Source organism: Alosa sapidissima, chromosome 18 (assembly GCF_018492685.1).
Source record: "Alosa sapidissima isolate fAloSap1 chromosome 18, fAloSap1.pri, whole genome shotgun sequence".
Classification (NCBI taxonomy): Eukaryota; Metazoa; Chordata; class Actinopteri; order Clupeiformes; family Clupeidae; genus Alosa; species Alosa sapidissima.
The window spans coordinates 8398876-8411506 of record NC_055974.1 but is presented as its reverse complement, the minus strand read 5'-3'; the positions used below and the strand labels follow the sequence as shown (position 1 = coordinate 8411506).

Below are 12631 nucleotides of genomic sequence, written 5' to 3'. Positions count from 1 at the left end.
TCATAGGCCAAACAGTAGAAAAGCACCCCAGAATGAATGTGCCTAATTTGAAATGGCTGAATTCAACGTAGAGAATACATTAGTGTCACTCTACAGCGCTCTCTAAATATCTTTTCCCTCCTTCTTCTCTCTCTCTATTTCTTTCCCTCTCTCCTCTGCGGGTTTCCGGGAGGAAAAGGGTTTGAAGCTCATTACCCCAGAGTTATGTGACACACAGCTGGCCAGCAGCGATCCCCCTCAATTAGTTTTTTTGCTCAAGCACTGATGCATTCTTTGGATCTATAGTGCCTTATTATGGATCATCTGGTGGCAAGACCATCTGAAAGAAATCTGCGCTAAGCCATAGAAAAATAAGCCTGATTTAAATCCGAGAGTGAATAATTTGTCTCAACCCCCCCTTTACGTGCAAAGTTGGCCTTCCTTCAAAATTAGGTGTTGAATCAGTAGCTGTTTACAAGTCACCATGCTGTAATTAATTCAGGCGTACAAAAATTCTTTGGGGTTTGAAAACACGGTTTTCAAAGTGGAAAAATGACTCCTATCCAAGCACTAACAAGACATACGCACATACACAAGCACAGATGCACGCTCAAACATATCCAGTTTCTCTGAGAGCAACGCATTAATGTTCTCAGTTATTTGTTTAGAGAGGCAAGACCAGACTTTGCAGTGCTTACTTTGGCTCAGCTATTTGAAAGGTCTGTCTGAAAGTTTTTTATGCATCTCAGGTGTGGTGGCTATCCAAACTTTTTCCCGAACTCTCTTCCAGCTGCGCTCTTTCCTGTGTCGTTTCTTTAAAAAGAAATGTTGTGGTGGTTGCTTTATGTTGGCCTTGTTCTTATCAATATTTCATGCTTGGTGTTTCACAGTATAGGCATTGGGCACATGGACAGTGAAATGGTGGACAGGTCTTTAAATTTGGTCTAGTGTGGTAGCTTTCAGCTAGGTGAAGGAGCCAGTCTCTGACCATTTAAAACCAGCCGTCTTAAAAAAAAAAAAAGTTTCCAGAGATGAAAATCCCATCTAATACACTATTTCCACTGTTTCGCTACAAGTGTAATATTATTCGCATAAAAATATCTGGGCTTCCTGTAAACTTTAAAATGAAGCCATTAAAAATGAAGGGATTCCATTTCAGAGGTCCTGGAAGGGGAAATGTGAGAGAGACGATGTTTAATGTGAACTGCCTTCACAACTTTGCTACGTAAACCTTTGTGACAAGCAACAAGTGTAGCCAGATGGTGACTGGTCCACCAGAGAGTTTAGGTTATCGGATTAAGCGTCGGGGCTGCTGCCAGTGCTCTATCTGAGCCAGGCGCAAGGGCAGGCCCCGTTTGATGTGGGCACCAGGATTATTTTCGTGCCATGCTGCTTTACGGGCGGTTACCTACGCCTGGCCGACCGTGGTGTGTTTAGCTGGCGAGTGAGTGCGCCTTGGCACGCTGGGAATGTTTTCCCCCAGCGATGGCCTGCCTCTTTAAAAAAAATGAGACGGAAAGAGTGTAAGATTGAGATATAGAAACCGTGGTGAAAATTTCACACCTAAAAGTTGAAGGCTTGAACTGAGCAAATTACTAATTAGGCTTGGATACTGCTTTGAAGTTCACTCCAGTAATATTTGCCAATATTAATTTACTATGCAGTACTTCTAACTGTCATGCCAAAAAGTCTTGTTAGTGTAGAGCCCCCTACCTAAGCCAAGGCTTGCAAGCAAAGCCCCCAGTATCACATTCAATTAAATAACACTGTCCATGCAGTTACGTAAAACATGTTCATGTCTTGGGTTCAATACAATTCATTGTCTGAACTGTGTTGTGTGTTATGACTGCCATGAAATTTGATGATCATTGATCGTTGTTTTGGGACGTTAGGCCTCGTTAAGCTTTAGGCTACAATAAAGAATAAACGCTAGGCTATTTCATCTTTGGCCAGGTGCGAGGGCTATCAGACGCGAGGGCAACGGCCCAAATTTTGCTTTTTTCATGAATACAAAAGTAAAGTTGGGTGACCCTCCCTCCTAGACTAAAAAAAGTTGGGTGACTCTCCCCTCAACAAAGAATAAAAAGACATGATCCTCCCCTATTTTCCTCCGTTGGCCCATAAAGACCGAACGGTCCCTTAGCCAAATGTGGACGTGGTAGTCTTGAGACGTGGAGTCAGGTAGCTCTTTGTCCTCTTTGATACCTTCATTTGCGAGTTGCGCACAAAGAAACGTACTGCTAACACCGATGTTAGCACGTTAACCATAGCTAAATAATGTTAATATTCGCAGTGGCAAATAACGAACTTTCAAACTAGCTATGTTATTTATTGGCAACACAACATGGAACAACTGAGACTTACCTAATTGAGTTGCGTTTCTGAGGAACAGCTCTTATGAGAAGCGCTTACAAGTTCATGACATGTAGGCTAGCTCAGGGGTCCCCAACCTTTTATGTACCATGGACCGGTTTGATTCCCATTTTTTTTTTCACGGACCGGTGGGGGATGGGGATGGGTGTTCGGGGGTTCCATTTTTTTAGAGTGTATATATAGTATATAAATAGTATATTTATATATATAGTTATATAGTATTTTATTTATGTTACTGAGTATGGAAATGCACCATAGTTTAGGATTGAATATGTCTATAAATTTATGCGACTCTAAATTATATTTGTATTTCTTTATTAATGCTTAACTGTAATTGGAATTCATTTGCTGTAAGATACCAGTGCCTTAATGGCGATTTCCTTTGTTATTTCAGACTGTTGGCAATACAGAATATCACAATACAGAAGTGAATCTAGCCTACTCCATCTGATTATATTGTACGGAAATGCTGCTGACTCCAACTGAATTGACAATTTGACATAGGCTAATAATTAGAACCTCACCTGAAGCTCTGATGTTGTTTCCTCAACCTGCCATCCATCTGTAGTGGTTTGATGCTGTCTTTCCTGCATACAAAGTGGTTCATTCATGTTGGAGCCTATCCTTTGGCTAGCGAGTTTAACCCTCCTACCATATTGTATATGATAGTGTTATTTGGATATTATTCATCAAATAATGATTCATTATATTTGAATAACCAACAGTGTTCATTGCCAACACGTTTTTATAGCATGTGTCATAACAATGCAATGACAGTCCTTCAAACGAATTTGGGTCTCCCTTTTATTTCTCTGCATTGTGTAGGCTACACTCAGAAATACATAACATAAACAGAATAGAAACGAAAAATGTGCAGATCCAATGTTTATTGTGACTTCCAAGATTCTAAATTAAGGTAGGCTAATTAACATTCAGTGACTTGGTAATAGCATCTATTGTGATAGCGCGACTTCTATGCGACCGTGTTGCACACCCCTAATCAATACTCCTGACCTTGGTTGAAAGATTACAGAAGCTAGGTTTATCTTTAACAATATCCTGGGCAGAGGTGGAAAAAGTACGAAAATATTGTACTCAAGTAAAAGTACCAATACCTTGATGAAACATTACTCAAGTACAAGTTAAAATACCGATCTGAAAATGTACTTAAGTAAAAAGTAGTTAATTTAAAATGTACTTTAAGTAAAAGTTACTTAGTTACTTTTTTTTGTGTGTGTGGGGGGGGGGGGGGGTACCAGAACAACCAGTTTTACCAGAGACTTTCTAATGAGGAGATACAGCACTCAAAAAGTCCTCCATAGTATTGCATGGGGTTAGTCAGTTGTCTACAAATATCACAACCCTTCCGTGGCAAAACGTTGACATGTGAATACATTGAGCCAATCATGTGGTGTGTTGTAAAATACATTGAGCCAATCATGTGGTGTGCTGTGAAGACATCGTGCCAATCATCTGTTGTGATCTCGCTGCTGGAGCAAGATTGGTGTCGTGAAGCCTTACGCACACGCATTTCTGCCGAAATAGATGCACGATAAGTGCCCAAAAAGTGTTGCAATATGGCCGCCGAGTGGAGGTACTTGCCTGAAAAGGACTTTGGTCCTAGCTCGAGTTGCTGCAGCCAGCAGCTAAGGCAGCCATGTTCATGCTCCCAGTGTGTAGCGCTGTAGCTGCAGCAACTCGAGCTAGGTAAAACCGATTGTTTTGTTCATACCGACAGTACTCGGTGACGTTGAGAAATGGAGATCTATGTGAAAAATCACCGGAGTTCTCCTTTAAGTTTGAGCAGTAGTTGATTTTCAAAGTTAGTTGCACTCATCCTTGCGTCGCTTTGCAGTGAACAGTAATCCAACTGAAAAGCCCCTCACAGGCAGCTGAGGCAGGCAGGCCAATGTTGAGTTGTTTTTTTATATTTGGAAACAAGCAGAAGGTTCAGCAGATTAAAGGGCGTCGAACTGGGGGAGAGAGTGGGAAGTATAGGGCCCCAATGGAGGAGAGGGCCCATGAAAAGTGGAATACGGGGGGTACAACATTTTCACCAGGCATTAGTAATAACTCAGGTAATCCACACATAAAAAATCCAAACAACTCCATAAGTAGAGTTATGTGTAATGAAGTGGAATAACACAGGGAAAAAGTATTGAACAAGCTAAGAAAAAGCACTAAGGCAAGGAAAGGGAAGGAACGAGCTGGAATCTGTAAGTAGTTAGAGTAGTTATCCTTTCTATCTGTGCAAATTAATATAAGCTTGGTTAGTATATTGATGGGCTATAAAAAGGTTTTTCATTACCAAGGTGTCACACAAGAAACATTTCATGATGGATAAAAGCAAAAAGCTCTCCCAAGACCTTTGCAACCTTATTGTTGCAAAACATATCAATGAAACTGGTTACAGATGCATTTCAAAACTTCAGAATCTTCAGTAAGCAGCATGGGAGCCATTATCTGCAAGTGGAAGAAACATCACTGCCATGCAGGATCTCCTCGCAATATTTCTGACCAGGGAGTCAGAAGGATAGTCAATTCCAAAAGCCAAGGACCACTCGGAGTAAGCTCCAGAAAGACTTGAAGGCAGCCAATTCAATTAAACAGTTCTGGAAGTAACTAAAGATCAGGATTCACAAGAGGGACCCCTGGAATCTGTTTAGAACAATGGGCCAAAATCACACCTGATACTTTGGCTTTTCCACAAAGTATTGAAGAAATTTCTGTAGGCTCGTTCAATACTTTTTTCCTGTGTCATTCCACTTTAATACACATAACTCTTATGTTTGGATTTTTTAAATGTGTGTTAATATAATGTGTGGTGAAAATTTCGAATAGACTCAATGGAAATTTAAGCTAATTACTGAAAAAAAAAAAATATATATATATGTCCACCATATATTTATTTTACCTGAATATTTTAACTTCCAAATTAAATGTCAAAATGAATGTCAGACGAAATTTAAAGTTTGACTGACTGGATTTTGTATACAAAACATAGTGAAAACTGTCTAAGGTCACTCTCCCTTGCTAAAGAGCTAAATGGTTTAGTCCGCCTGCATGATTCATAAGGTAGTCTATCTTTTGTTTATTTAGTTGAGCATCGCTAGTTGTGGACAGCTAATTGTTGTGCTGCTGGTGCAATGTTTCCTCCAAGAAAGCCAAGTCAGGTTACTAAAAAGAGAGACATCAAAATGAGGGGAAACAAATGCTAATAAACTTCTTTCCAAAGAAAGGTGAGCACAAACGTCAAAACACGAAATCCCATGGTGTTTACTTGAATATCTCAGCTATCATTAGTGAACTGAGACAACCCATTGAAGTAGCGGAAAATACACTTTCATAGGTTAGGCTACACATGTAATCTGATGTATCTCGTGATCCAGCTCCATCTCCATCCCTTTCAGAAAGACTGCATGGCGCCAGCTTGATTCATGTCCTGTTGTAGGCTACATGCTGATCATTATCACTAGGCTAGTGGTTTAGGGCGCAATTTCTTTTCTCTCCCTTTCTGTTTTCGTTAGTCTTAACTTTTTTTTTTTTTACTCAAGTAACGGATGGGATTTTTTATGTAGCGAAGTACAATACTTCACTCAAAATGTAATCAAGTAAAATTTAAAATACCGATTTTATAAACTACTTAAAAAATACAAAATACACAGAAAAACTACTCAATACAGTAACGTGAGTAAATGTATTTCGTTACTTTCCACCTCTGCAGAGAGGTTTCCTCATAGCCTACACACTCTTAAGACCACCGTCATTTGCAATTTCGATCAACTGCTCTTCCTCCTGCGCTGACAAGTTAGGACTATTCGGGATATTGACAAATCGGTTGCGGACCCACTCATTGGTTTGCCGTGCATCTTTGGAGGATGGGAAGTAGTTCAAACTCATTTGAAAGCGCAACAAGGTGATCGCGCACCAGCTGCGAGAGAAAGGGCCCTGCCTCAGTCTCTCCCAAAACCCCCACTACTGTTTGGAAAATATCAAATACACCCCGATCCACTCGTCGTACCCACAAATTAAGCTTGGCTTTAAATGCAGCGACTTCATCTGCCAGTTTCAAGACAGTCGTCATTCTCCCCTGCAGTGACAGGTTGAGGTCATTAAGCAACCCGAATATGTCACACAGGTAAGCGAGTTTTGACACCCAGCCCTCATCACTAAAATATGCAGCTAACGGTGACTTTTTTTCTGTAAGAAATCTCTGCAGCGGCTCTCGCAACTCAAACACTCTGGCCAGTGACCTGCAACCAACCAACTTGGATAGCGTACCACGGTGACCCATTCGCCCTCTAACAACTGTGCCTCAATATCCTCTGACATATCATCAATTCGCCTATGGACAGTGCTTGCAGAAAGCGGTACCTGAGCTATTTTTTTAGCTGCAGCCTCCCCAAGGAGTTCATTGCCTTGAACATGCCTTTACCAGCAGGCAGAATTAATTCTTCCCCAATAGTAAAGGGCTTCTTAGATTTAGCAATCCGACTAGCCACTATGAGACTTTTAGCGCAGCCACGTTCACCGATGTGGTTGCTTAACGCACTAGTTTTTTGTCCTTCTTGCTCGCGTTTCTTACGCTCAAAGAACTCAAGGGGTTTTCTTTAAGTGTAGGATGCTTGGACTCTAGATGTCATTAGCTTTGATGGTTTCATTGCTTCGTTTGACAACTTATCGCCAAATACCACACATAAAGGACTTGGTGCATGCGAGTTACCGGTCTCTGCGAAACCATATTTTAAATATGACTCGTCATATTTCGTATTGAATGACCCCTTCTTTTTCTTTGAGGTATCTGGCTCACCATCGTCAGTGGGTATTATTGCGAATGAGACATTATTGCGAATTAAATTGAGTTTATTTAGTTTGCATGCATTTTTTTTAAACTCTTGTCGTAGGCTACGGCCCGGTGGTTGGGGACCGCTGGGCTAGCTGGTCTTGTTGACGTTCTTCAAACTGACACCACCTGTGACAAGATGACGCAAACAAGTAACTGAAATGTGTATCAGTTTTTAGGGTAATAATTACAGTGCAGGAAAATGCACTGTTCTGTTATCCGAAGTCTTCTTCTTCTTCTTCTTCTTCTTCTTCTTCTTCCCACCAAATTTCTGCGTCTAATTCAGCTTTAACCGTTTAACGTAGAAAATTCGTTCAAACTTTGTAACGTAGGTCTTGAGAAGGACACTTGAGGAATGTATTTTTCACTTTTGTAAATGTATACTTTTTGAGATATTAATAAAAAAAACAAGCTTATTTTTCCCCATAGACTTAACATGGGCTGATGACATCACAATGGTCTAATTAACTTGATTTGCACCTGTATCAACTTCCAGCTGCTCAACTAGGACCCATCAAAGGGCCAGTTAAACTGATTGCACCTGTATCAACTGCTTTTTACTCGACTATGCCAACTCTCTCTGTGTCTCTCCATTCTACAAGGATATAAGGCACATTCCATCCAACTTTCTATCCATTCATCCTCTTCAAACCATTCAATAATCCACCCATTAAACTATCCACCAACATCCATTAAACAATCTGCCTATCAACATCCATTCAACTTTCTGTCTATCAACATCCATTACACTATCTAAATTCAACTTTTAAACTATATACTCTGTCTCAGGCTTTAAGCATACAATCTGGCTCTCTTAAGACTACAGATTCTGTTCCTATTTCCTCTGCCCACAACTGTTTCAAAATAAATGTCCTCACTACAATAATTCACTATTAAATAATTTAACTATTTAAACTACTCAACTATTTAACTGTTCAGACATTTCAACTGTCAGTTGTTATCAACTATGACTCCTGCCAACTGTTTCCAAATAAAAGTTTGTTTTGCATTTTATGTTAATATACAGTATGTTTATATTTTCATGCACTGGTAATTTCCTCGAAATTACATTTTCTAGTTGTATCTTCAATTTTATATTGACGATGAAAAAAATATGTTTTTGTTCACTGGGCTACACCACTGACATGAATGCCCCCCTCTTGTGTGTGCACAATTCTCAAATCACAAACTCAATATGAATGGACACTGACACTGTGTGTCATGCTGAATAGTTGTCTCTGTGTTTTGTCTTCCAGCTTGTCCATCTGGGACCTACAAGCCAGAGGCAGCACCTGGAGGCCTAAGCACCTGTATCCCCTGCCCATACCAACACCACACCTCCCAACCAGGCAGCACTGCCCTCGACGACTGCGTATGCCAGGAGGGCTATAAGGCTTCAGGCAAGACCTGCGAAGGTAACTTAATAGTTAAAAAAACATATTATGAAGCCAAAATGTTACTGGATAACAGAGTACCTGTAAAGAATTAAGAATTAGAATTAAAGGAATTACGTGGAGTAAAATGCACTTTAGATCAATTTACGGATGATTGGGAGTACATACGTTGAGTTGACATCCAAATCATGTCATTCGGATGTGTTTTGAGAAAGTTCGATGTTACCGTTTTTAGTCAAAACTCGTTAGCCTGGAAGTGACGCGGGCATGTCATTTCGCCGCTACAAAACGCTATTTTTATACCTCTTCTACAGTTCCAAACAACATTACACTTACGTGGTAGTGAGTAGAGGGTCCCTAAAGCCAAACCGAAGTATCCCGAGGTCTTTATGTGGTCGGATAGAGAGTCCAGAATGAATTTCATCAAGCCAGTACCTTTCCGGAAATGTTGCCATCTTTGCTGCCACCTTCAGGGGAAAGTCCGTAGGAGTCGATTGCTGAGTGTGGAGTAACAGCTCTGGAAATTCACAATTTCGTCGCCGTTTTAAAAAAAAAAAAAAAAAACATAGTCTAGTATTTCTTTCGAAATGTAAATGAAGTTGTATGGACTGGACTATGTTTTTTTTTTTTTTTTTAAAACGGCGATGAAATTGTGAATTTCCAGAGCGTGTTACTCCACACTCAGCAATCGACTCCTACGGACTTTCCCCTGAAGATGGTACTACCTCATGGTGTGTCTGGGAATGGAACTATGGAAGATATCAGCCTTGCTAACAGCATGAACAATTGAGTTGTGAGGGAGTAGGCCTATAGTTTTAGAACTGGGTCCAGGGCTAAGATCTTTATTATTCCACTGCCTTACAGTCCAAGCAAATTAATTTATGACACCTATGGGATGTTTCTCAGTTTTATCCTTGGGCTAATAAATGATATTTGGCTTTGGTATCACTCGTTTGTCCTTGTCCTGACTGAATCTTTTTATTCTCTGCTCTCTCTCCCCCCCCCCCCCCTCTCTCTCTCTTTCTCTCTTTCCCCTCCCTTTCCCTAGTGGTATACTGTCCAGAGCTATTGCCGCCAGAAAATGGCTTCTTCATTCAGGGCTTGTGTAATAACCAGTTCAACGCCGCCTGCGGCGTGCGCTGCAAGCCAGGCTTCGAACTGCAGGGCAGCGGAATCCGTCTGTGCCAGCCCGACGGCACCTGGTCAGGGGCGGAGGCCAGCTGCAGGGGTGAGTAAGCAAGCAGACAGTGTGGACGGAGGGAGGGAAGGAGTCCAGTCCACAGAGCACGCTCAGTCGGGATGGCCTTTTGGACTTCAACCGCTTTTGGCATGCAAGTCTTCATGGAGTCTGTCTCTGCCATGACCCTCCCTATTGTCTTCTCCTCCATTTGTCATGCTCAGGCACTTTCCCTTTTTTTTCATTCTTTCTTTCTTTCTTTCTTTCTTTCTTTGTAGTTTTTCCTTTTGTTCTCTCCTCTCTAATCACTGTTGTTTTTGATGAGAACATCTTGCCTTTTATAGACGTTTCATTTATTACTGCATGACTGGAAGCGTTTCAGAGAGCTCTGAGATGCCTGACCTTTTAGTTTTGGTGAATGTGTTTTTTCAGCGCCATAGCTAATATTCACCTGTCCAACGGTTTAGGCTTAGCTGGCGGGATGCTCGTAAATGTATCCTTGCGTGTCAACATGGCCGCTGCGGATTGACTTCATATGTAAAGCAAGAGGACTGAATGGAGGCGAATGGAAAAACTGAAAGAGCACTAGCTATAAGCAAAAATGCTAATATGATCCTCTCTCTTGCTCTGTCTCACTCTCCTTCCTCTCTGCCTGTCTCTTTCTTCCTGTTCTACGCATACATACACAGACACGCAACCACACACATACAGAAAGTAGGTGCAGAGACACACGCTACACCACATAGCGTAGTGGGACCTCCCGCACTAGACGGCCTGAGGGTTGGGGCTTCGGTGCGTCCCTGGCGATGAAAGCCGAGACGCTAAGTGCTCTTCGAGAGACCTCAGCCTAAGCGGGCCAAGCCGTGTTGGATCAACACTATTCTGGGTGCTCTGTTTTGAAAGAAATTACAGGTCCCAGAAATCCTCGCCGCAGACTCGGCCTGGTGCCTTTCGCCCATTTCGTTTCCTTTCTTCTTTTGGAAGCCCGCTGCTACGCCCCGCTATGTGTGTGCACTGGCTCGGTGGCTGGTAGCTACTGCTACCACCACCACACTATTCTCAGGGTTGAAATGTGACACTGCTGGTCACAAGTGAGCCTCAACACAAAACAGGCACCAGCTAACTGACCTCTGAATGTTTACGTTGAATCTGTCATGAATCTGTCATGTATTATATTACATATGTATAATATAATTACTGAACCTTAAAGTTATCCAGGTAAAGATAAAGATAAGGTTTTTGGCAGAGGCCACTTACAGAGGGGTAGGGAATCGAACCCGGGTCATCCACACATGAATGAAAGGTGCATATGAACGAACTTAGCTTTTTCTCCAATATGTTTTGAGGATTTCCTAATGGTGTATTTTCTTGTTTGTGTGTGTGTTTTATACAGTGCGCTCGTGTCCTAAATTGTCGGCACCGCCCCATGGCCAGGTGAACTGCTCCGAGGGTGGTATCCCCCACAGGGTGAAGTGTGAGGTGCGCTGTGCCAAAGGCTACCGACTGGTGGGCAACGCCAGGCTGACCTGCCAGAGCAACTCCCAGTGGAACGGGCCCCTGCCACGGTGTGTGGGTAAGCCTGCAAGTCTCTTAAATGGGTATCTCTGTATGAGACATCCTGTATGTATACAGAATGTATATATCCATGTGTCTGAATGTGTATATCCATGTGTCTGAATGTGTGTGTGTGTGTGTGTGTGTGTGTGTGTGTGTGTGTGTGTGTGTGTTTTGTGAGTGTGTGTGTGTGTGTGTGTGTGTGTGTGTGTGTTGTTAACCAGTCATCCAAGTGAGGCTATTTTTATATATCAGTTGTGTATCTTAGCGTTATCAGTTTCTCTGTGGTAGTGTGGTTTTAACATACTGTATGTGTCTGTACAGTATAAGTATGTGTGGGGTTTTATGTTCCCTATGTGTATATAAGAGTTTATCTGCATATATGAGTACTTGTGCAGTGCACTATAAATCAAGATAACATTGTTTCAGCATTGTTATATTTTTATCAGAGCACATTTCAAGAAACTTGGTCACTGAGTAAAGGTTTTTAAAATTGTTTGTGTAGTAGGGTGACCCGTGCTTTGCCCCAGAGTTAAAAATATGCCCATACATAATGAATACAGAATGAAGTAACATTCATCATCCAAGCCATGCCGCATCAAACGCATGGTGACGTGGAGCTGACGTCCTTTGCTCCAGATTTTTTTTTGGTCTTTTTGTCCCCCTCACACACACACACACACACACACACACACACACACACACACACACACACACACACACACACACACACACACACACACACACACACAGAGCTTGCAGGGCACAGTGGTTGCACATATGGTCTGGATTTGTGCTCAGCCACACTACATCACCCCAGAGAGAGAATATATCTGTCCTCTCATCTGTCCACCGTGTCTATCACACACACACATATTTACTGTATACTCCTCATGCGTCACACACTTAAACATATACATACAGTACATATATACTGTAGTTATTCTCACGCATAGTTAAACCAGTAAAGTTTTTAATAGCAGGTGTGCGTGTGTGTTTATGTGCAAGCTATGTATTTATGTTACATGCCTGAATGTGGTGGGGTGTATAGTGTATAAGTATAAGTATATATACTTTTTTGATCCCGTGAGGGAAATTTGGTCTCTGCATTTAACCCAATCGGTGAATAAAATATCTATACTAATAATAATAATAATACTAATAAAAATAGTGTGGTGTGCAGACAACAGTGTACTCACACATGTGTGCTTGTGTGTGAGTATGTCTATATGGATATGTGCATCACTAGACAAGGGTGTGTGTGCATGTGTGTCTGCACTGTATACAGTATGTCTGCATGTTTCTGTGTGT

At 41.6% G+C, this 12631-nt stretch overlaps 1 protein-coding gene across 3 annotated transcripts in view; it reads left to right on the top strand.

Moving 5' to 3' along the window:
• The window catches only part of svep1 (sushi, von Willebrand factor type A, EGF and pentraxin domain containing 1), an 88632-nt gene that overhangs the window by 27446 nt on the left and 48555 nt on the right, over window positions 1–12631 (top strand). For all 3 annotated transcript variants that reach the window (XM_042069585.1, XM_042069584.1, XM_042069583.1), the window contains exons 4-6: window positions 8452–8610; window positions 9638–9817; window positions 11160–11339. In XM_042069585.1, coding sequence (XP_041925519.1) covers window positions 8452–8610; window positions 9638–9817; window positions 11160–11339 — 519 coding nt within the window. The remainder of the gene's footprint in view (window positions 1–8451; window positions 8611–9637; window positions 9818–11159; window positions 11340–12631) is intronic.